The sequence below is a fragment of the Scyliorhinus torazame genome, chromosome 7, assembly GCF_047496885.1.
Source record: "Scyliorhinus torazame isolate Kashiwa2021f chromosome 7, sScyTor2.1, whole genome shotgun sequence".
NCBI lineage: Eukaryota > Metazoa > Chordata > Chondrichthyes > Carcharhiniformes > Scyliorhinidae > Scyliorhinus > Scyliorhinus torazame.
In genome coordinates this window covers 95,057,781-95,082,892 of record NC_092713.1, presented here as the reverse complement: position 1 = coordinate 95,082,892, position 25,112 = coordinate 95,057,781, and the positions used below count along the sequence as shown (strand labels likewise).

General features: G+C 47.7%; 1 protein-coding gene across 9 annotated transcripts in view; it reads left to right on the top strand.

Moving 5' to 3' along the window:
• The window catches only part of LOC140426391 (mesoderm induction early response protein 1-like), a 98,123-nt gene that overhangs the window by 23,069 nt on the left and 49,942 nt on the right, over positions 1-25,112 (top strand). For all 9 annotated transcript variants that reach the window (XM_072511093.1, XM_072511094.1, XM_072511091.1 and 6 more), the window contains one exon: positions 7,035-7,259. In XM_072511093.1, coding sequence (XP_072367194.1) covers positions 7,035-7,259 — 225 coding nt within the window. The remainder of the gene's footprint in view (positions 1-7,034; positions 7,260-25,112) is intronic.

Genomic DNA, 25,112 nt, shown 5'->3' with positions numbered 1-25,112 from the left:
TCTTGACAATTTGGTGAAAAGCTCATTGATGAAACAGTTGAAAATTATTTGTGCCTACCACACTATTATGGGCGGCACGGTAGCGCAGTGGTTAGCACCGTTGCTTCACAGCACCAGGGTTCCAGGTTCGATTCCCGGCTTGGTTCACTGCCTGTGCAGAGTCTGCATGTTCTCCCCGTGTCTGCGTGGGTTTCTGACGAGCTGTTTCAGGTGCCCCATGTGTTAGTGAGGAGGACTTTGCCTGATCATCTGAGCTGGATGTGCCTTTGCTATGACAAATACTGAAGTTGATGCCAGGTAGTTCGGGTGGTTTTATTCTCAATTGCCCTTCGTAACGGCTTGATGCAGCTGAATAGCTTGTTTGGCCATTTCAGTGTGTATTTAATGTTGGGCTGGATCAGAGACGCCAGACCAGGTAAGGGCAGAATATTCCTTCTGTTAAGGACTTCAGTGAAATAGATGGTTTTTAACATGTTTGGTAGTTTCACTATCACTCTGTATTGGTCGCTTCAGCCATTTATTATGCAGTCTAGCTTTTATTCTAGACCTATTTGATTAATAAGTTGAAGTTCCCCAGTTACCATGGTGGGATTTGAATTAAGTGTTGTGATGATCCATGACCAGACTGCCCAAGTTGTTGGTGAGATCTGGTTAGAAATTTTGTTTGAAGTAGACAAAGTTCAAGACACTTGCTCAGAGAATAAAGCCATATCATTCCATGGGTTTTAACTTTTACTATACACGCTAGATATTTTTATCTTTCTAACATTCAGGGTTAATGTGAATGAACAGGAAAACTGCTGGAACACATCACACTGCGTAGTAAATGGCAGATGCAACCAAAACACACTTGCTCAGAGAATAAAGCCATATCATTCCATGGGTTTTAATTTTTACTATACACGCTAGATATTTTTATCTTTCTAACATTCAGGGTTAACGTGAATGAACAGGAAAACTGCTGGAACACACCACACTACGTAGTAAATGTCAGATGCAACCAAAACAGAGTCTAAAGATTTCTCAACAGCCCACCCACGGGCAGCATGGTAGCACAGTGATTAGCACTGTTGCTTCACAGCGCCAGGGTCCCAGATTCGATTCCCAGCGTGAGTCACTGTCTATGCGGAGTCTGCACGTTCTCCCCGTGTCTCTAGGTTTCCTCCGGGTGCTTCGGTTTCCTCCCACAAGTTCCGAAAGACGTGCTGTTGGGTGAATTGGTCATTCTGAATTCTCCCTCCCTGTACTCAAACAAGTGCCGAAATGTGGCGACTAGGGGCTTTTCACAGTAACTTAATTGCAGTGTTAATGTAAGCCTACTTGTGACAATAAAGATTATTAATTAAACATCAGAAAACAATCAATTAATTTTACCAAAATCTATCTCTCTTGCTCCTGAAGGATCCCCTTTGAAAATCTAACTTGGGAATTCTCTCCTGAAGTCGCTCCAACTTGGACGGCCTCATTGACGGCCCAGGGTTTCGGTCTCATCTCCCAAAATTCTGTTCCCCTGGATTGCTGAATATGCACTAAATTATAGATTCACAAGCACTACAGCTCTTTATTTTCATATTTGGACACTAAGGGGCAATTTAGAATGGCCAATCCACCTAACCTGCCCATCTTTGAATTTTGGGAGGGAACCCATGGGGAGAAAGTGCAAACTCCACACAGATAGTCATCTAAGGCCAGAATTGAACTCTGATCCCGAGCGCTGTGAGGCAGCAGTGCTAATCACTGTGCCACCATGCCGCCCAACTTCAGCTCTTTGAGTGCACCAAGCAGGACACTACTGCTCCAAAAGGGTAGTTTCACCTCCACAGTCTGCAGCACAGAGTAACAAACCTTCTGCATTCTTGGATCTTCAGGGCCTTCCCTGAGCCCTCTCCACTTTGTTTGCTAACTGCATCCTTTTCTCTGCTCCTCTCAACTTAACTGGCCTCTCTTTGTCCACTGTCTGTGAGTCTTGCCTTCAATGGTGCTCTGCTCCCTGTCACATGATCTACTTTTTTGTGCCATTTTTCTTTATGCGTAGTCTGGTTAGGCCAAATAATTTAAAAATGCAGAACTGTGCACATGCAGCCTGCTCCCTGTCTGCACATGTGTAGAAAACGTGATATCTATGGGACTTTGGAGTTGAACAGGGGTTGGGAACTCCAAGTCTTGATTTCATAACAATCTCCAAATAATTGTTCCATGCCATTTGTCCAAAAACATAACGATGCTGCCATGCCTGTCATGGTTTATTGTGATTCCCTGGTTTGCCAACATGCTTGAGATTGGAAAACTTGAAATAGGGATCCCTACTCTGGATACATCTGAGGAATATAACACTTCAATTACAATTCCCATTATGTTCTTTTTTTTTCTGTTCCCCCAATTCCTCTTCCAAAAGCAATTACAGAATCATTGAACAGTTGCAACACATTTGGCTAGTTGTCGGTGCAGGCTCTCTGCAAGAGCAACTCGCCCAATCCACTCTTCCATCTTTCCCTGTAATCCTGAATATTTTTTTTTCTTATCTGATAATTATAAATTCTCTTTTGAAAGTCTTAATTGAATCTGCCCACCACCGCACGCTCTTTAGCTGTGTGTTCCAGGTTCTAACGACTCGCTACATAGACAACATTTTTTCTCGTTAGTGTTCGTTCTGAGACAGTTCATAGGAGCCAGATGCCCTCCTGGGTATCCGATGAGCCTAGAGCATGAGTATCCATAGGCTATTTGACATGGGGCACTTTGGCCAAACCCAACTTCACCCTTAATTGACATTAATGTATGCACTTTCCACCAGAAGTAGTTGTATAGTGATAAGCATTTTTCAATTACCAGTGCATTGGATGTTTTTGACTGTTGAAAGCCCTTGATGTTATCTGATCACTTCTATGGAATGAGCATAGCAACATGGCTAAGTTGTGCCATTAGTTGACTTTAGCATAGGTTCGGATTTCTTGTGTGTTTATTATTGTGAAATTAGTGTTTTTCAAATAGGGTGCAGATTTTGAGGGAGTTTGTCATTTGCTAATACGTATTGTCACGGGAATGTCACTTTCAGAAATGTTTGTCTGCTCAAGTGGCTGTAGTGATGTCAGAGTGTGGGTGGAGCTGAGCTCTGGTTTAGTTTCGCTTTGAGGAAAAGCTTGGGTGTGTGTTTTTTTTTTTTTTGTTTTGTTTTTAGTGTTGGAGCTACAGCCAGCCAAAGAAGGTGTCATTTTGATCTCTCTGCAATCTAAAGACTATCGCTAGATCATTTGGTGAATTCAGAGTGATAACTGCTCTCAGTAGAGAATTTAAACCTGATGTGCTTTTAAAAGGGTTTCTTTTTTGTCTTTATGGATGAAAGTTTAAGAATTACTTCGAGTGTTGTGTTCTTTGGGGGTTGTATTTGAATTGATCGTTGCTAAGAAGTTCAGTGTATGTTTTAAAAAGGTTATCTGAGTTCATAGAATAAACATTGTTTTGCTTTAAAAAATACTTTGAGTTCTGCTGTACCACACCTGTAGAGTGGGCTGTGTGCCCACCATACCACAATCTAGTAAAAGTCGTAGGTCAGGTGATCTCCATGGTATACTTTGGAGTTCTCTAAACCTTGGCCCATAATAGTACGAAGTATCAAACGTTTAATACTGAAGAATACAATAGTTGCATTTTGACCATGTTGATTTACATATGCATGTGGACACCTATCAGTGCGTACTTCTGGCCATCCTTTGCCCTGGTAAACTGTTTCAAATTCCCTTCGCAGTTATGGTCTTGCTCACTAAACAATACACACGGGGAGAGTTGGGAACTATACTGACCTGCATTTATGTGAATAGTGAATGTCTCCAGAGTTGCAACTGAGCCAGATCGAACAGTTTAACTTGACTTTGACGTCGCTCGTCTGTCCCCCATTTAAAAGTCCCTGACTGTCAGCGTCCCCCTGTCCTGTCTCCATTTTTTTAAAAGTAGTGTCGAGCATGGCTGGGGGGGAACTTGTGGTTTCGCAGATGCGGGACATCTCGGTCAAACCAAAATGATGCCTCATCTGATTCCATGTCCTTAGTGTAGCTACCACCACTGGGCAGGATATGTATTTCGTCCAGGGGGTGGGGGGGGAGAGCGTTGGCGTGGCGAGGGCCCGGAGGGTCTTTCCCTTACAGATTCCTCCATCCGCACCCATTTGCGTACCCATCCCCTCTCCCTCTCTGCTGTTGCTGCCCAGTGGTAGCATTGTAAATTTGGTAGTGCCAGGCTGCCCGTGTCTTTTCTCTGCAGTGTTGATTTGGGGATTCTTGGATTCTTACCCCCACACAAACACTATGATCATTTTGTCCATGTTGTGGAAGAAGGCCTTGGAAATGAAGATCAGTATCAATCTGAACACGAAGAGGAACCTCGTCACTATGTTCATTTTAATCATCTGCACCTTCCCAGCCAGGGAGAACAGGAGCGTTTCCCATCTCTGTACTTTTTGACTTCCTCCTTCAGGTTGGTCAGATTCCATTTGTGGATCTGTGTCCAGTCCTGGGCTATTTGGATCCCCGGATAGGGGAATTTGTTTTGGGCTAATTTGAATAGGAGTCCCTCCAGCTGTGGCCCTCCCTCCCCCGTTTGGGTTCACCAGGAATGCCTCGCTCTTGCCCAGGTTAAGTTTATAACCAGAGAAGATTCAAAAAAATTTCAGTAGCTGCATGATTGCTCTCAGACCATCCTGCAGTTCCAAGACCTAGTGGAGCAGATCATCCGCATAGAGTGAGACTCTGTGCTCACTGCCTCTCCTGTGGATGCCCTTCCAGCATTTTGCGTCTCGCAGAGCGATCGCCAGGGATTCAATTGCGAGGGGAAACGGGAGTGGGGACAGTGGGCATCCCTGCTGTGTGCCTCTGTGCAGCTGCAAGTATTCATAACTGCTGGTGTTGGTTCGAATGCTCGCCTTGGGGTGTTGTACAGGATTTTCACTCGGGAAATGAAGCCTGCTCCTAGCCCAAACCGCTCCAGTACCTCAAGGGGGGATTTCCATTTGACTGTCGAAGGCCTTTTCTGAGACGATCCCCTCTGGTGTTCTCTCTCTGGGGGGGTCGGGGTCTGGTCCTCTGCGACCACCTCTGGTACGCAGTCTCCAACCTCTTGGCCAGAATCTTCTCATCTACATTTAGCAGCTAAATGGGTCTGTATGATCCGCATTCCGTCGGGAGGGATGGGGTTGGATTTTTTTGGGTATCAGCGATATCGTGGCCTGTGTTAGCATAGAAAGCAGGGTGCCCCTCGTCTGCGAGCATGTCCCTTAGATGTTGGGCCAGGGCAGGTGCAATTTTTTTATAGAAGTCTGCCGGGAAACCATCGGGCCCCGGCACCTTCCCCGACTGCATGAAGCTGATGCCCTCCATGATTTCTCCCAGATCATTGGTGCTTCCAGTCCCCGCGCCCCCCCCCCCGCCTGTCCTATGCTGCAACTGGCATATCTAGTCCGTCGAGGAACTGTTTCATCCACATCCCCATCGGCGGGGTTCGGAGGTGTACAGCCCTCGGTAGAAGGTCTCGAATCGGTAGAAGGTCTCGAATAGTTATCGGTTCCGTCATCAGTCTGCCTCTGCTGTCTTTTACCTGCGCTATTTCCCTCGTGGCTGCCTGTTTTCTCAGCTGGTGAGCCAATAGACAGCCAGCCTTTCCTCCGTGCTCGTAGAAGGTCCCCGGTGTCTGGCGGAGTTGGTGTACTGCTCCACCATACCCTCTGCTGAGAATTTAAGGCAGGAGGTACACCACCTGCCAGTGTCTGACAAAAGTGGTTGACTTGCAGAAGAACCCTCCTTGTCTACCCCACTCCCACCAAGTTTTGTGCTCCCTCCTGCCAGAAAAGGAAGCAGAGAGGAGTGAGAGATGGTAACAGCTGATGTGCAGGGAAAGGAAGGACATTTTTTTTTTTAAGACTCAAAATAGTGGACAATCTTAGCAGGTCTGACAGTATCTGTGGAGAGAAAAGGGAGCTAACGTTACGAGTCTGGTAAGTCTTTGTCAAAGTCACCCAGACTCGTAACATTAGCTCCCTTGTCTCTCCACAGATACTGACAGACCTGCTGAGATTGTCCAGTATTTTCTGTTTGTTTCCGATTCCAGCATCAGCAGTAATTTGCTTTTTTTTAGACAGTCAGTTAAGAGGCTTAAAATGCGTGAGTGCTGATTATTCAACTGGGGATGTGAGGTGCCAGTCAGGAGAGGTTATGAGTGGAGCTGTAGAGTAGTGTGCTGTGCAAGAAAATACTAGGCAAGTCATAGTCAGCATGGCAGGTAGTGAAATTTGAATGCAATAAAAGCTACAATTTAAAGTCTTAAATGACCGGGGAACCATTGTCAATTGTCCTTCAGGGAAAGAAATGTGCCATCCTTACCTGGTCTGGCCTCCATGTGACATCCACAGCTATGTGGTTGACTCTTAAATACCCTCTGAAATGGCTGAACAAGTGCAATAAATGCTGGGATTGCTAGTGACACCCACATCCCATGAATTTTAAAATATATGTAATATTTGTTATGTACGGAAAATGGGTATCACTGGCAAAACCAGCATTTATTTCTCATCCCTTATTGCTCTAACAAAGTGTACAGTCGAACATCAGCTATATGTTACTACAGTTCTGGAGTCACACTGGGGCTGAGCCTCCGCGGCGTGGCATCCGAGTTGGATTGTCACTCCACTCCAGCCGCTCCACTCTCCCCCGGCCTTCTGACACAGCCTGGGCAGGAACAGTAAGGGCAGTGAGACCTTCATTCGAGAACTGGAGAGTTGGAAGTAAGGAAGCCATGTTCTGTTTTAGAGCAAGTTATAACCTGAGATCATATCTATCTGTGACATTTTGTTGGACATCAAACTATTTTTAAGCCATCTCACATATTTCCCCGCCCTGCCAAGATTGATTAATTTCATAAAAGAAAAGTGAATTTGTATGCAACTGTCGAATTGTCTTGATTAAACCCAATGGTTGCTTTTTTTTTTTGTCGACCTTTTCGAAAATATTGCGACTAAGTGGACATCTCGTGTTTTGTTTTTGTTTTAGGAAGGTGAAATGCCAATCCAAGATTTATTAAATTTGTATGGTTATGGGAAAAATGTTCCATTCCCCGATGAGGAAGACGAGGAGGAGGATGACGATGATGATGATGAAGACGAGGAAGATGAAGCAGAGGAGGATGATGATGGAGATGAAGGAGATAATGAAGAAAATAGTGGAAGTAGTGAAGTTCCAGAGACTGAGGATCTACCGGACTTAAGCCTAAATCAGGTTAGTTAAAAGTTAGGAACAACATTAGCCGCAAAATTAGCTTTGGTGTTCAGAGCTGGGAATTTCTATGAAGCACTTTTGATTGCAATGTTATTGGGGCTTCAGTAAAATGTAATGGTGAGTGAGACAGAAGTTTCATGTCCAACCCATTTGTGAAAAATATCCAAGAAATGCCATTCCTGATTTTTGTCCCCCCAAATTTAGGTTGTGTCAGAATATAACTTCTAGTCTCTGATTTCTTTGTTCTTATCATTACTCAATTTTGTACCAACTCTCCCAAGACTTTCTCTTCATATCGCTGTTTAACATGACCTTCTATCTCAGCAGTTTCAGTCATTATTCCAGATTGTGTATAAGCAGACTGACAGAATTCAGTTTAGTCTTGCGCTCGGCATATAAGTCAGTACAAATACTTTTTTAAAATTTAGCGTACCCAATTCATTTTTTATAATTAAGGGGCAATTTGGCGTGGCCAACCTACCCTGCACATCTTTGGGTTGTGGGGTCGAAACCCACGCAGACATGGAGAGAATGTGCAAACTCCACACGGACAGTGACCCAGAGCCGGGATCGAACCTGGGACCTCGGCGCCATGAGGCAACAGTGCTAACCACTACTCCACCGTGCTGCCTGTCAGTCCTGTTTTCTGCTAAAAAAATTGTATATTCACATTAGGAGTCGACCTCAATTTTGTATCCCAGAAATGCATGTTTTACTGATCTTACAATTTGGTGCATAGGATCCAGCATGCAATATGGGCCATGTTGCCAAGAAGATACCCGGGAGGTTAAGACACACTCCCACAGAGGAACGTACGTGACGAATGACAAACGAAAATGAGCCCTTGGGTGGGTGGGGGGGGGGGGGGGGGTTGGGGGGGATGAAACTGGAGGACTTCCAGTGGCGTAATATAAGGGGGGGGGGGGGGGGGAGATGAAACTGGAGGACTTCCAGTGGCGTAATATAAGGGGGTAAGGGGGGGGGGGGGGGAAACGCAGGGGATGGCTCCGCTAGAGTACTGTAGTTTTTGCCCATTTTTCTTGGTATTGGGGGTGTATTCTTTTGAAAACCCACATTTATTGGAATAAGGATCCTGTATGACTGAAGTGCCCAGAAAGGTTAGGGGAAAGAAGTTGCACAGCAGAAATTAGTCAACGGGGTCGGAAGCCTCTGAGCTTGTCGGCAGGTAAAATGGCAGAATCAGCTTCTGGGGCCGCAGCCACTCTCCTAACTGCCTAAATGCTTTCTCGTACCTTGGGAATTTGATAAACTGAGGCTCCTTCATTAAATGTTTTCAAGATAAAGATAGTTTTTTGAAGAATAAAGGGTTATGGTGGTCGGGCAGGAAAGTGGAGCTGAGTCCACAAAAGATCAGCCATGATCTCATTGAATGGCAGAGCAGGCTCAGGACCAGGTGACCTACTCCTCCACCTAGTTCTTGTGTTCTTGTGGTGGTGGATTGTGTTGGAGGACCTTTGTGAATTGGGTGGGAGACCTTCGGAAATCAATGGAAGGGGTCTTGGCCTCCATCCGAGCGGCTCATGGAAGCCCATGGAGCAACAAAAAAAGATATGGAAGTGGCCTTTCGAGCCACAGTGATCAGATTTCCTCACTGGAATCAGAGCTCTCTTTGGTGGCTGAAGCGAACAAGTCGCTGAAGGCCAAGGTGAATGATCTAGAGAATCAGTCCAGGAGGCGAAACATTTTGAACTGTGAGGCTGCAGGAGGTAGTGGAAGGCCTAATGCCCACTGAGTACTTTGCAGATATATTTGGTAAGGTGATGAATTTGCATCTCCGCTTGAGTTGGACCGAGGCCTCGTCCTGAAGATCTACCTCATGCGGTAATAATGACGTTCCATAGCTTCAAGGAGAAAGCGGGTGGTGAGATGGACGAAGGAGCATTGGGAAGGCCACGGCATCAGGTTCTACCAAGGCGTGGGAGCAAAGCTGGCGAAGAGGAGGGCTGCGTTCAATTGAGCCAAAGCCGCCCTGTATAAAGATGGGGTCTGGTTCAGCATGGTCTACCCGGCTCGACTTAGTAACTTTTGATGGAAAGGACTCTTTGACGCACCAGGAGAGGTGGAATCCTTCATTTAAAAACCGATGTTGGGCTCGGAATAATGTTTGGGGGAAGGGCATGTTGAATTGTTGCATTGTTGAGGTTTCATGTTTGTTCTTGTATTTTCTTGTTTGGGTTGAATTTTTATCGTTCTTGTTTAGATTTGGGGTGGTGTTGTTCTATGTAGTGTTCTGTCTGTTATGGCTCTCTTTCGGAGGGAGAGGTTTATGGGGTTTTAGTGTGGTATTGTTTGTAACCATTTTTCTTAACTCTAGTCGGGAGCCTCCCTACTAACAAGAGTTAGCTAACTGGAATGATTGGTTGCAGCTCGTTATAGCTTTTTTAAAAGATAAGTTTAGAGCTCTTGTTTTGTTTAGATTTGTTGAAGTAGATTTTAGTTGTTGGTGTTTGCCTTGCCTTTATTTGTTAGGTATTTCAATGTGGCTCAAGGGCAGTAGCGGGGGGAGAGGAGGTAGTTTGCTGATGGTGTCTGCAGATTATCCTTTGTTCAGTCTTTTAATTTGATTTGTGTGGCCATCTGGGTGGGCCTGTTGCTGTGCCTTTGAAGTATCTTTTGGGTAATCTCTCTTCATGGAAATGGCTGATTCTGGATTAAGAGGGGGTGCCCCCCCCCCCCCCCCCCCCAAGTTCACTTGGTCACCTGGAACTTTAGGGAGTTGAATGGCTCCGTGAAAAGTTTGAGAGTATTTGCTCAGAGTTTAAGCTCCAGTTTGGTGTTTTCTCTTCCCTTTGGTGGAGCGGGTGAGTACTCAGCGATTCTGATTTTGGATCATGCCCCATACCTTGTTGATTTGACACTAGAATCGGGTCCTCCCCAACGTCTGTCATGGAGGTTAGACACAATACCAGCAGATAAGAAATTTTTGAACGCATGTCCACTGCCATTGAGGACTGTATAAAATTTAATAAAATAGAGCCTTGTCCTCAGGGGAAATTATCTCCTAGACATCAAGGGTGGAGCAGCAGAGACCGGTGGAGTGCATTCTTGAGGTGAACCACCAGTACTCACTGGACCCTACCCCAGAGTTGTTGATGAGTAGGAAAAAGCTGCAAACAATTTGAGCTGCAAATAATTTGAGCTGTTATTAACCGGCAGAGTAGTAGGCCAGCTGCAACACTCGAGGGGCAAGTTTTAGAATACGGGGAGCATGCCAGTCGTCTTTTAGCTCACCAACTTAAGCGGCAGGCAGCCTCAACATGTTTAATGACTCCATATTCTGGGTTCATTGGCCTCTGCCCTCACACAGGTCTCTATCCTTGATTCTCAAAGACAAAGACCCAATGAAGTGTGGGTCATACTGACTTATCTTACTTTTGCACACGGATGTCAAATTACTTGTCAAGGCGTTGACACTGTGGCTGGAGACCTGCTTCCCAGAGCTAATCTCGGAGGATCAGACCGGCTTCAAGGGTCAACAACTGTCGGCCATCCTCTTGTGTTCGAACCAGAGGTAATTGTTTTCCCAGATGCCAAAAATATATTTGACAGAGTGGAGTGGGAGTATCTGTTTGAGATTCTTGGGAGGTTCGGCTTTAGCCACAAAATCATTTCCTGGATTTGGCTACTGTATAAGTGCTAGTGTTTGTACAAATGTCCTGAACTCTGGTTATTTTCTGTTGAATAGAGGCAAGCTACAGGGGTGTCCATTGTCACTGCTTTGTTTGCTTTGGCAATAGAACCGCTCATTATAGCGCTGAGGTCCTCTATTAAGTGGAGTGAGATAAATCTGGGGGAGGTGGAGTATCGGGGTGTCCCTTTACGCGGATGACCTACTTCTCGATATTACGCACTCAGTACTCCCCATGGAGTGATAATGGAGCTACTTAGTATTTTTGGCTTTTCTCTGGTTTCGAGTTCAACTCTGACAAGGGTGAATGTTTCTTGATCAACGCCCCCCCCCCGCAGGAGGAGAACCCAACTGGGGACACTACCTTTTTGCCTTGCCAAGACTCACTTTCACTATTTGGGGGTCAAGGGTGGCCCACAACTGAGCCTTGCTTCATAAATTAAATTACACTAATCTGGTTGACAGTATCAAAACAGAAGTGGGATAACCTCTCCCTTTCCTTGGGCGGGTAGGATCCAGACTATTAAAATGAAGTGCTCCTGTGATTGTTATTTCTCTTTCAATCTCCCACCCTTTTTCTCCCCAAGTCCTTTTTTGTTAAAGTCAGCAATGAATGTCCTCCTTTATTTGGGTGGGTAAACCTCTATGGGGCTTATGGGGCTTTGCTCCAAAGAGACAGACAATCAAGGGGCCTGGCTTTATCCAATTTATTGTTTTACTATTGGGCAACCAATATTTAGAAAATATTGTTATGGTTTAGCAATCTGGTTCTATATGGGGACAAATGCACTGCCTCTAGCCTTCATGCAATAGTTTCTTGCACCGTTGCCTTTCTCTCCGGTGAGATTTTCCTTGAATCCAGTTGTGGTCTCCACCCTGAGAATTTGGAAGCAGTTCAGGCAGTGATTCAAGTTCTGTTCCCTGTCTTCACCAGCCCCCATTTGCAACAGCCACCTTTTTATGCCAGCAGGTATGGACTCTCCATTTTAGTCTTGGTAGGGGGAGGGTCTGGGGAGATTTGGAGATCTGTTTGTGGAGGGGAGATTTGCTAATTTTAAGGGGTTGGCGAAGAAATTCCAACTGCTTGGTTGCAGTTTTTTCAGCTGTTTTCAAATTTGCGATTTTTCGCAAGGCTTTTCCTTTGGCGTCACCCTCTTCCCTGTGGAAGAAGATTTTGTCTTTGGCCGGGTCTGACTGGAGGACTGTTTCAGGCACATATGGCCATATCCTTTCAACGGCGTCTACTCCATTGAGTGAGGTGAGGGTGAATTGGGTCCCATACTGGATGGTGAGGTGTGGAATGAGGCCCTTCGTAGGGTCAACTCCACGTTTTCATTTGGCTAAGTTCGATTCAATTCAAGGTGTTGCACAGGATGCATCTGACTAAAGTGAGGATGAGTAGATTCTTCGCCGAGGTGGAGGATAAACGCTGCTCTCGGGGGCCAGCTAACCACACAGGTTCTGGATTTGTCCCCAAATTGAAAAGCTTTTGGGCCTCTTTCTTCAACACCATGTCAGAGATACTCTGTAGATTTGGATCTATGTCCGCTGGTGGCCATATTTTATGTGTTGGACTGAGGATCACTGATTGGGCACTGGGCAAGATGAAGGGGGGGCACCATTGGTACCATTAAAACATGTTACACCTGAGATCTTTGAAGCTTTTGTCATGTGATTCTGCATTGCGGGCAGGCCTGCCACCTGGGCACAGTGGTACTCGATCCGGGGCCTCAAAGGCACACTATGTGCAGCTGATGGGTGTGAGCGTGCCGTTAACAGAAAGACAGAAGTCAGACAATGCTTAGATTGAGGAGCACCAGAGCTTGCCTCAAAGCGGATTTTCATCGCCCTCCTGCCTTGTATAATGACCCACTGACAGTGCCGACACAGGCCCATCACCCTGGAATGATGTTACACAGACCCTGGGAGGGTGGAACAGGGTAGCCTGGGAGGGGATGAGGGAACTACGTAGGTGGAACAGTGTGGCGGGAGGGATGGGTGGGGAAGAGTGGGTGGGATGACAGACAAAGCCCCGTCCTACAAGAAGTGGTGAGGATGAAGACCTCCTTTGTCCTCCGTGCACGTCAGACCCTTTCCGCCTGTCCTCCATCCTCCGGCTACTCCCGCAGGTCCTCCCTTGGTCGGGCTCCTCTCCAATGAGGCTGCATGCCCCCTCCTCCTCCACGTTACCCTGCTGCTGTGCCAGGTTATGGCGGGCACAGCAGACCGCCACAAAGCAGGCAACGCTCTGGCGGGAACTGCAGTCCCATCACCAGAGTGGTCATGATATCGGAACCGCATTTTGAGCAGTCCGATGCACCGCTCAATGATCGCACGAGTGGCAACATAATAATCATAATCTTTATTATCACAAGTAGTCTTACATTAACACTGCAATTAAGTTACTGTGTAAAGCCACTAGTCGTCACATTCCGGCGCCTGTTCGGGTGCACTGAGAATTCAGAATGTCCAAATTACCTAACAGCACGTCTTTGGGGACTTATGGGAGGGAACCAGAGCACCTGGAGGAAACCCACTCAAGACACGGAGAACGTGCAAACTCCGCACAGACCATGACGCAAGCCGGAAATCGAACCTGGGACTCTGCCGCTGTGAAGCAACAGTGCTAACCACTGTGCCGCCCATAGGTGGGCCTCTTTATACCGGGTCTCCACATCTGTCTCTGGTTTCTGGACTGGTGCCATCAGCCAGGAGTTCAGTGGGTATACCTTATCCCCCCAAAAGCCAACCTGTCATCCTGCGGGGTCCTCGAAGATGCTGCTGATCTGTGTCCCAGGTAGATGTTCTGTACACACTTGCATGATCTGATGGTGGCGGTCGTACACAAATTGAACATTTTGATTTGAACCCCTTCCTGTTAATGAAGGGCACTCCCTGTTGCCCAGTGTGCACAAGGCGACATGTGTGCCATGAATTACACTCTGGACCTGGGGGATCCCAGCGATGGCAGGATGCCTGGGCTTGGTCCAACTCAAAATGTATATAGTCCGATGCTCAGGCATACAGGGTATCCGTGACTTCATGGATGCACTTGTGAGCTGTCGATTGGGAAATGCCGCACAATTTCCCGTTGGAATTAACCCGAAGCATAGACATTCAGGCTGCGAGGACCATCCCCTTGTTCAGGCCGTGCCTCCTGCGACACAACGCTGTCCGACATCTCCTCAAACGAACAACAACGCCATGTCGCTTGCCTCGCACTCTGGGTCCCTCCCTGGCCTGATGGGTGGCCGGGTCCTCGGTGTGGGACAGGCCCCTGCACATGGGCTGTCGCCTCAAGCCTGTGACGATGCTGCTGCCACAGTGTCTGGCCGCCTGGACTGCCACCAGCACTGCGAGGGCGACTGCTGCAGTGTCCACAATACCATCCATACTGCAATATCTGTGAGGAATTAGAGAGGGTGAGAGACTGACAATCCATTATCGCTTCCACCCCAGGACAAACCTCCCCACCCTTGCATTACCCTCCTCTCAATGAGCTGGTTGTGCTGGCGGACCCCAGACCCTGCCTGATCCACACACACACACATCTTCCGGTCGCAGGGATATCCCTAGTGCTGAACCCCAACTCTAGGGTGTTTGATTGTTAACTATTGCCTCTGTGGCGTTGACACCTCCAGGGTTCAGACAAAAGTGTCCAGGCCTGATCTTTTGATTGGGATGCTAGGTAATAACACTTGCCTGAGACATGGCATGTACACCCATGGGATTCCACTTGAGAACTGTGAAGTGCTCATATAACTAACAATGCCAATTTCCTATTAGCAAATAGCCTTCAGGTGTGCAGCCAGCGGCTGCTCATGGTCGGGGGTAGTTAGTGCCCTTCGCCATATTAACACGGACAGGGCTCTGCCCTGGAGATGTTCAGCGGGATGGACAGGCAGCGGCTGAAGTTGTCCCTGTTATGGGCATATACAATCTGGGGGATGGCCTGTTGGACCTGCGGGGCAACCCAGCTCACACGCACGCACCCTCCCGACCAGGACTGCCACCGCTCCCGAGGCAGCAGCTCCAGAGCCCCCAGGCTGCATGCCCGATTTTTAAAGATGGCTGCTCGCCTCCGATCCCCTCAGCCATTTTACCAGTTTCCTGGTTTTAAAATAGGTATGCTAAAGGGTGCCCAGGTGACCTCCCATTGGCTAGGGAGGGGGTCAATTGGTTTCTCGCCACATCTAGGTGGGATCCAGAACCTGCTCACTGGAGTGGGTGGACTGGTTAGATCAGAAACCGATCGGTCCCAGGCACAGATCCCAAAGACTCTGCTGCTATCTAACTGGCTCGCACGGATCCGCGCTAGGCGCAACACAGCCATTTGATTGCCCCCTTTGTTCCATTAGCCTTTATCTGTAACCAGGTGGTTGGAATGAATGAGTACCTCACTTGCACACTGCCTCTGCATTTTAAGCCAGAGCTTTTAATAACATTGCTGCCACAGATATGAAATATAACATAAAACAATTTCTACACATCACATTTGATATTGCACAAATACATCATTCGAAAAATATAGAATATCTAATTCGATGACTGGAGTGTAAGATGATTTGTTGTGGAAGAATGATCCTGAAAATGAGTGCCGAATCTGACCCAGAGTTGGGATCCTTATGATTCTTTAGCCAAAGTGAATCAATTCATTTGATTAACTCTGCATCACATGCTGAAAACAATACATTTGACAGCTTTTAAAATCATGCAATCATAGAATTTACAGTGCAGCAGGAGGCCATTCAGCCCTTCGGGTCTGCACCGGCCCTTGGAAAGAGCACCCTACTTAAGCCCACACCTACACCCTACTCTCATCTTTAAGATCAAGTTTCTGCTCAAATGATCCCCACCCCTTCTAGTGAGGAGCATCGGGGGAAATTATGTTGAACAATGGTTGGGCATTGTCCAGGAATTAAATTTTCAATTATTCATCCCACCACCACCTCTCAGAAAGCCAACCTTTCATTTTGTCCTTTCTAAAGTATGCTCAGTCTTTCGTCTCTTAGATCCTTGAATCTGTTGTATAACCTGCCTACTTTTTCAAATCTCTTGAATTTATTGTCCTTCTTGGTCAATTGCTCACTATGATCTGTGCTGTGAGTATGGTATCCCTTCTTGTCAATCTCAATCTCCCAAGACCTCAAATGACCTGAGTGAAGGCACCCTTAATAGCAGCAAACAATAAAATGATTGAATTTTATATCCTATTTGAAAGGGAGAAGAGTGAGTCTAAGACTAGTATTTTAGGACATCCGGTGGCGGCCATGGAGGAGTAGGTCACACATTTGATAGCTCCCGCCTGTGACGGACGTTTGGACCTTTTTCTCCCGTTTTTTTCCGGATTTTATTGGATAAATTGGTGGAGAATGAGACGGTGAGGAGGAATCCCCCTCCAGTGTATGGAGAATTGGACCAGAAGTGGCCGTGTGAGAAGACAAAAGTTCTACAAGGAAGACTCGAGCAGAGCTGGCAAGGCGGGAAAGCATGGAGGAGAAGCAGGGCCGCGGGGAGACGGCACAGTGGTCGACGGAGCAGCTGGTGACGTTTTTTGAAGATTGGCTTCACCAAGCTTAAGAAGGACATGCTGGACCCGATCAAGGCTTCGATTGATCAGGTGGTGCAGAATCAAGAAACCCACGGACATGCGATCCAGGAGGTGGAGAAAAAGGTGCCCGAGCACGAGGAGTACATAACCGTGCTGGAGACCAAGGTGGAGGTGATGAATGACCGCCAGAAATGAAAGCAGGAGAAGCTGGAGTACAGGTTCAGGAGGCAGAATCTGAGAATCGGCGGCCTCCATAAAGGCAGTAAGGGATCGGATGCGGGATCGGATGCGGGGGCCTATGTGACGAACATGCTGGAGAAGTTGATGGGGGCTGAGGCGTTCCCATGGCCCCTGGAAATGGATAGAGTGCACAGAACCCGAGCGAAGAAGCCCCGAGCAAATGAGACGGCGATGGTGGTACGTTTGCGCCGATCCCTGGACAAGGAACACGTTCTGCGGTGGGCCAAGAAAGAACTGAGCAGCAGGTGGGAGAATTGTGAGCTGCGCATTTATCAAGACCTGGGCGCGGATTTGGCCAAGAGGTGAGCTGGGTTTAATCAGGCAAAAGCGTCCCTCGTTCAGAAGGGGGTGAAGATCGGGATGTTGTACCCAGCCCGTCTGTGGGTCACATGTGAGAAATGGGATTTTAACTTCGAAACACCATACGATGTATTGATTTTCATCAAGGAGAAAGGACTGGATGTGAACTAAAGACACTGAATACTTGGGGAGAGCGTTGCAATGGTGATTTTTTTGACGTTCACTTTTGTGCTGGTTTGAATCAGTAGTGTTATGTGCAATAAGGGGCTGGTTCGATGGCTAAAGTTAACTTTGTCTTATTGGAAGCGGGGTGGTTTCTGTGGGTTTTTTCTGTGGTTGTTTTCCACTTTTTTCTGATGTTTGTTTACTGGGGAATGTGATGCCAGGAGAGGGGAGAGAACAATGGGGAGACGGACTGTTTGGTGCCATGGGTGGGAGCTATCAAGTCAGCTAGGTCAACTGACTCAAGGAAGCACAGTGGTGGGCAAGCAGGTGTTAAGCTGGAGCTTGATATGTGGGGTTGGGCTTTTGGTGCTGTTACTGGGGGGGGGGGGGGGTTGTTACTAGGGGACAAATGGGAGGTCGGGGACGGCGAATGCCCGAGAGTGGGCTCGAGTAGGCAGGGGACGCGAGCTGGAGGCTGGCCTAAAAAGGGTGATGGGTAGTCGGCAGAGGTGGGGGCGCGGGAAGCTCCCCGACCAGGCTGATTACATTAGAGGGTTGAATGGGCCAGTCAAGAGGGCTCGCATGTTTGCACATTTGAGGGGGCTGAAGGCAGACGTGGCAATGCTACAAGAAACACACCTAAAGGTTGTAGACCAGACTAGATTGAGAAAGGGGTGGGTTGGCCAAGTATTCCACTCTGGGCTGGACTCTAAGACCAGCGGGGTAGCGATTTTGATCAATAAACGGGTGACATTCGAGGCAGGGAGAATCGTGTCAGACACTGGGATTAGGTACATAATGGTGAGTGGGAAGCTGGAGGGGATGAGGGTGGTACTCGTGAACGTGTATGCTCCGAATTGGGACGATGTGGAATTCATGAGGCGGGTGTTGAGTAAGATCCCAGACCTAGAGTCACATAACTTGATCATGGGGGGAGATTTTAACACAGTGGTCAGAGGGGAATTAATCTTGATACGGGCCCACAGAGAAAAGGTGGAACGGGCTGAGAGGGATAGGTTAGTTGAGGAGATACTCCAGGTGGACAGGAGATACTCAGAGGCCCCGGACGTGGGGCTACTGAGGGAGCGGCGGAGGTTACAGGCGGAGTTTGGGCTGTTGACTGCAAGGAAAGCGGTGGAACAGCTGAGGAAAGCAAGGGGTGCGATTTATGAGTATAGGGAAAAGGCAAGCAGAATGTTAGTGCACCAGCTCAGGAAAAGGGAGGCGGCCAGGGAGATAGGGAGAGTAAAGAGTAGAGGTGGGATTACAGTTTTGGACCTTGTGGGGGTGAAAAAGGTTTTTAAGGACTTTTACAGCAATTATATGAGTCGGAACTCCTGGATGGGGTGGAGGGGATGAGGCAGTTTTTGGGTCAGTTGAGGTTCCTGAGGGTGGATGAGGATCTGGTGGAAGGGCTGGGGGCTCCAATTGAAATTGAGGAAATAATGGAGGGGCTGGAGGGCATGCAGTTGGGCAAGGCCCAAGGATCGGACGGCTACCCGGTGGAATTCTATGAGATGCTTTCAGAGATATTGAGCCCACTGCTGGTGGGGACATTTAATGAAGCCAGAGAGAAGGGAGTCCTCTCCCTAACAATGTCGCAGGCCTCTAATTCATTGATCCTGAAACGTGAGAATGATCTGGAGCAATGCAGGTCATACAGGCCAATGTCTCTACTTAATGTGGACGCCAAACTGCTGGCTAAGTTACTGGCCACAAGGATAGAGGATTGTGTCCCGGGGGTGATGGGGGAAGACCAGACGGGATTTGTAAAGGGCAGACAACTCACGGCCGATGTTCGAAGGCTTTTAAATGTTCTTATGATGCCCTCAGAAGGAGGGAGATGGAGATGGTGGTAGCGATGGATGAGGTTGAGTTTGATCACCTGTGGGAGGTCCTGGGAAGGTTTGGGTTTGGTGAGGGTTTCATTGACTGAGTGCGGTTGCTCTATCAGGCACCAGTAGCGAGTGTGCGTACGAACCGGTTGAGGTCGACGTATTTTAAACTACACCGAGGGACGAGGCAAGGGTGCCCCCCCTCCATGCTACTGTTTGCTCTGGCCATAAAGCCATTGGCCATGGCGTTAAGAGCCTCTAGGAACTGGAAAGGGCTGGTTCGGTGGGGGGGTGGAGCACTGCGTCTCGCTTTACGCAGATGACCGACTCTTGTAGATTTCAGACCTGCTGGAGGGGGTGGGGGAAGTTATGCGGATCCTCGGGGAATTTGGTAATTTTTCGGGGTATAAATTGAACATGGGGAAAAGCGAGATGTTCGTGATCCAGGCAAGAGGGCAGGAGAAGAGACTGGGAGAGCTGCCGTTTAGAATGGTAGGAAGGAGCTTTCGATATCTGGAAATGGGAGGCACTGCACAAGTTAAACCTATCCTGGCTCGTAGAACAAATGAAAAAGGACTTTAAGAGATGGGACATGCTCCCGCTATCACTGACGGTCCTCTCCAGATTTCTGTTTGTCTTTCAGTGCCTCCCCATCTTCATCCTGAGGGCCTTTTTCAAGCGGGTGAATAAGGTTATTTCGGGCTTTGTGTGGGCGGGTAAAACCCCGCGAGTGAAGAAAGTGTTGCTGGAGCGCAGTCGGGGAGGCTGGGTTGGAGCTGTCAAACTTTTGCAATTGCTACTGGGCGGCTAATATAGCCATGATTAGGAAGTGGGTAGTGGGGGTGGGAGCTGATGGAGGCGGCATCATGAAAAGACACAAGTTTGGGAGCACTGATAACGGCACCTCTCCCGTTCTCGCCGGCCCGATACTCCACAAGTCCGGTGGTGGTGGCGGCTCTGAGAACCTGGGGGCAATGGAAGAGATATAAAAGAGTGGAGGGAGCATCGGTTTGGACCCCAATTTATAATAATCATCGGTTTGTAACGGGTAGGCTGGATGGTGGGTTCCGGAGATAGCAAAGGGCAGGAATTAGGAGGATGGGGGATCTATTTATAGATGGGAGCTTCCCCAGCTTGAAAGCCTTGGAGGATAAATTTGAATTGCCAGCAGGGAATGGGTTTAGGTATCTGCAGGTACGAGACTTCTTGAGAAGGCAGGTTCCGGCCTTCCCGTTGCTGCAGCCACGGGGGATACAGGACAAAGTAGTCTCTAGTACCTGGGTGAGAGTAAGGTATCAGATATTTACTAGGAACTTTTGGACTCGGTGAACACTCCGGTGGAGGAGCTTAAGGGCAAGTGGAAAGACAAGCTAGGAGGAGAGATAGAGGCGGGTCTGTGGGCGGATGCCCTAAGCAGGATTAACACATCCTCGTGTGCCAGGCTTAGCCTGATACAGTTCAAGGTAGTCCACCGGGCACACATGACGGTAGCCCGGATGAGCACGTTTTTTGGGGTAGAGGGCAGGTGTGCGAGATGCGCGGGAAGCCCAGCAAATCATGTCCACATGTTTTGGGCATGCCCGAAGCTTGGAGGGTTTTGGCAGGGTTTCGCTAAGGCAATGTCCATGGTACTCAAAACACGGGTGGTGTCGAGTCCGGAGGTGGCGATCTTTGGAGTGTCAGAAGAGCCGGGAGTTCAGGGAGCGAAAATGGTCAACGCCTTGGCCTTTGCCTCCTTGGTAGCCCGGAGACGGATCTTATTCATGTGGAGGGACTCGAAGCCCCTGAGTGCAGAGACCTGGGTTAGTGACATGGCTGGGTTTCTCAGTCTCGAGAAAATAAAGTTCGCCTTAAGAGGGTTAATGGTAGGGTTCACCCGGAGGTGGCAGCCGTTCGTCGACTTTCTCGGGGAAAATTAAAATGTCAGCAGAAGCAGAATTCCAAAAGGGGGGGGCAGACTCTTTTTTTTTTTCTTATTGGTATGGGTGTGAAGATTGGGATGGGGTGGAAATGCTTATTGTACTATGTTTATGTCACTGTTATTGTTATTATTATAAAAACTTGCAAATACCTTACTAAAAATATTTTTTCTAAAAGACTAGTATTTTAAACTTAAATAATGGCATGAAAGCTTTGCTAGCTGAAGTGAACTGGAATATTGGGCTAGGGAATAGATTGATAGAGAAGCATCACGGTGATATTTCAGAGTACTCAGAATAAGTATACTCCTACTATAAAGAAAAATCTGAAGGGGAGGACCCACCATCCTTGGTTAACTGAAGAAGTTAAAGCATGCAGCTGCGCAAAGATGAGTGGCAGGTTAGACAATTGGTCAAGATATAAAGAAAGCAGAGAATGACTTAAAGGGGATCTCATAGAAACATATAAAATCCTTTTTTTTAGAAAACATTTTATTGAGGCATTTATCATTTTAACATATCAACATTCTAAATAACAGAGCGGTCTGACACACTCAAAAACCCCACATAACATACCCAACTCCCCACCCCCGCCCTAACTCCTAGCTCCCCATATATTAGATTCCCTACCCTTATTTTCCACTTCCATGCCTCCCCCTCTTCTTCCCCCCCCCCCCCCTCGACGGTCAGTTTTCCTTAAAGGAGCTGATGAACGGCTGCCACCTCCAAGCGAACCCCTGTAATGAACCCCTTAGGGTGAACTTAATCTTCTCTAGCCTGAGAAACCCTGCTATGTCACTGACCCACATCCCCGACTTTGGAGGCTCCAAGTCCCTCCATCCCAGCGGAATCTCATGTCTCTTCCACCCTCCTGGATTTCTTTTTTAGTCTGAGGTACACTCTCCTTATTATCTCCCATCAGATCACCTTTACCTTTACCACTGAGTATTTCTCATGTCCCCAGTTTCAATCCCTCACAGGCTGTAACTGATGTCGGAAACCAAGCTTTGATTTATGAACTAATTCATAATCATCTGCCCTTTCTGCTGCTAACCTCGCAGTTTTAACCCTCTGCTCTTCCACATGAGTTCTCACTACATCAGAAATTGAATTTTTAAACTCTTCCAAAAGTATAATTTCTCTGGTCTATTTTCAAAGCCCTTATCCACCCATCAAAATTACTCTGTTTGAGCCTTTCAAACTCCATGTATGTTTGACCAAATTCTTTCCTTAAATTTCTAAACCTTTGTCTGTAAGCTTCAGGCACCAGTTCATATGCACCCAAGATGGATTTTTTCACCTCTTCATATGTTCCAGATACCTCCTCCAGTGATGCAAACACTTCACTAGCCCTACATATCAGCTTTGTTTGAATCAGTAATACCCACATGTCCTACGGCCATTTCATTTGGTTAGCCACCTTCTCAAATGAAATGAAAAAGGCTTCCACCTCCTTCTCGTCAAACCTTGGCAATGCTTGGACATATTTAAATAGATCCCTACCAAGCCTTCGACTTTGACGCTCTTTCCCACTATCCTCATCACTATCATCCAACTGTACATTTCCCTTTACAACTGCCAATTTTAACTGACTGTCATGTTTCATGGCCTTTTTCTGAAGTTGAAACTTTCTTCCTTTATCTTTTTCCCTGATCTGTATCTCCCTTTATCTTTTTTTTTGTTCTGCATGGGCTATTCTTTCTTTTCTTCCTTCTTCTCGCTCCTTTTCTTTTTCCTCTCTATCTCTTTCGTATTCGAGCTGCTTTAATTCTTTCTCGTGTTCCATTTGTTTAATTTGTAACTGTATTTTTGCCATTTCCAATGAGTCAAACTGTATCTCAGGCAACTTTAAATGCTTAGCCTCCGCCATAATTACCTCATCTTTTCGCATTTTGTCAGGTAATGTTAACTGCAATGTTTTTGCCAAATCTAACAGTCTGCTTTTAGTCTCTGTCCCTAAGGTACTGCGTGTGACCGTCTCCACCCCCCAAAAACATCCGAGCCTCTGAAAGAGCGATTGTCCACAACACACTCTCCACTTAAACTAGAATACCACACCTGAAAAGCAACCACAACATGCTCACCCCTCACTGTCTTTAAGTTCACTAAGCCAATCCAATAGATAGACTTTTATCCCGGACGAGCCCCCAATTTGTTATGGGCCAGGGTTTAGAGAACCCTGGATGGGGGTTCCGATTTACACCATCTACTGTAAAACTCCCGAAACACATCATTCACCCCTGCTGGATCCAAAACAACTTCCCTCCTGTATCTTTTACTTTACCAATCTCTCTTGCCGCCTCTTGTTTCCTCTGCTGGTGCGCCAACATCCTGCTGGCTTTTTCCCCCTTTTCATACACCGGCACCTTCACCCTCCTCAGCAGTCCCTCCGCCTTACCTGTGGACAGGAGCCCAAATTCTGATGCTCCTTCAGAAGTCCGTCATCCGGAGACTCCGCATACTCCTGTTCACCTGTAATATTTTGCCTACCTGCCTGTTCAACTCCGCCCGCTCAGTCTTCTCCTTATGTACCTGAATTGAGATGAGTTTCCCCCTTAACAACCGCCTTCAGTGCCTCCCACACCACCCCTGCCGAAACCTCACCTGTGTCATTGAACTTTATATATCCCCGAATGGCCTTCCTCACCCGCTCGCACCCCTCCTCCTCCGCTAACAGCCCCACATCTAACCTCCATTGCGGCCGCTGGGCCTTTCCTTTCATAGATTATCATAGAATTTACAGTGCAGAATGAGGCTATTCGGCCCATCGAGTCTGCACCGGCTCTTGGAAAGAGCACGCTACCCAAGGTCAACACCTCCACCCTATCCCCATAACCCAGTAACCCCACCCAACACTAAGGGCAATTTTGGACACTAAGGGCAATTTATCATGGCCAATCCACCTAGCCTGCACATCTTTGGACTGTGGGAGGAAACCGGAGCACCCGGAGGAAACACATGCACACACGGGGAGGATGTGCAGACTCCGCACAGACAGTGACCCAAGCCGGAATCGAACCTGGGACCCTGGAGCTGTGAAGCAATTGTGCAATCCACAATGCTACCGTGCTGCCTTTGTTGACTTGCAGGTCTACCCAGTGTGGGGCATGGTCTTACACCACAATTGCTGAATATTCAGCATCCATCACCTCAGCTAGCAGCGTTTTGTCCAACGCAAAGAAGTCTATCCGGGAATATACCTTGTGTACAATGGAATAGAATAGGAACTCCTTACTCCTTGGCCTCCCAAATCTCCATGGATCCACCCCCATGCACTCCATAAATGCCCGCAGCTCCATTGCCATAGCTGATACCTTCTCAGACCGCCCCCCCCCCCCCCCCCCCCCCCCCCCCCCAATAATCAGTCAATATGAATCCAGGTCCGGGATCTTCCCCACCACCCATCTGACAAACTCAACACAGGGGGCAGCACGGTAGCATTGTGGATAGCACAATTACTTCCCAGGTTCGATTCTGGCTTGGGTCACTGTCTGTGCGGAGTCTGCACATCCTCCCCGTGTGTGCCTGGGTTTCCTCCGGTTTCCGCCCACAGTCCAAAGATGTGCAGGTTAGGTGGATTGGCCATGATAAATTGCCCTTAGTGTCCAAAATTGCCCTTAGTGTTGGGTGGGGTTACTGGGTTATGGGGATAGGGTGGAGGTGTTGACCTTGGGTAGGCTGCTCTTTCCGGGAGCCGGTGCAGACTCGATGGGCCGAATGGCCTCCTGGACTGTAAATTCTATGATAATCCTAGTTTGGGACATATATATTTACGAATACCATGGCTATTCCCTCCAACCTCCCACTAACCATAACAGATCTACCCGCTGGGTCCGCCTCTTATCTTCCCCACCTTGTAAACCACACGTTTATTGACCATGATTGCCACCCCCCTCGTTTTAAAGTCTAATCCTGAATGAAACTGGGCTGTTTAGCACAGGGCTAAATCGCTAGCCTTGAAAGCAGACCAAGGCAGGCCAGCAGCACGGTTCGATTCCCGTAACAGCCTCACCGAACAGGCGCCGGAATGTGGCGACGAGGGGCTTTTCACAGTAACTTCATTTGAAGCCTACTTGTGACAATAAGCGATTTTCATTTTTTCATTTTCATTCAAACACCTGCCCAACCGATCCCTTCCTCAACCTAATCTGACCCCCCACCTTCAATTGTGTCTCCTGCAACATGGCCACATCT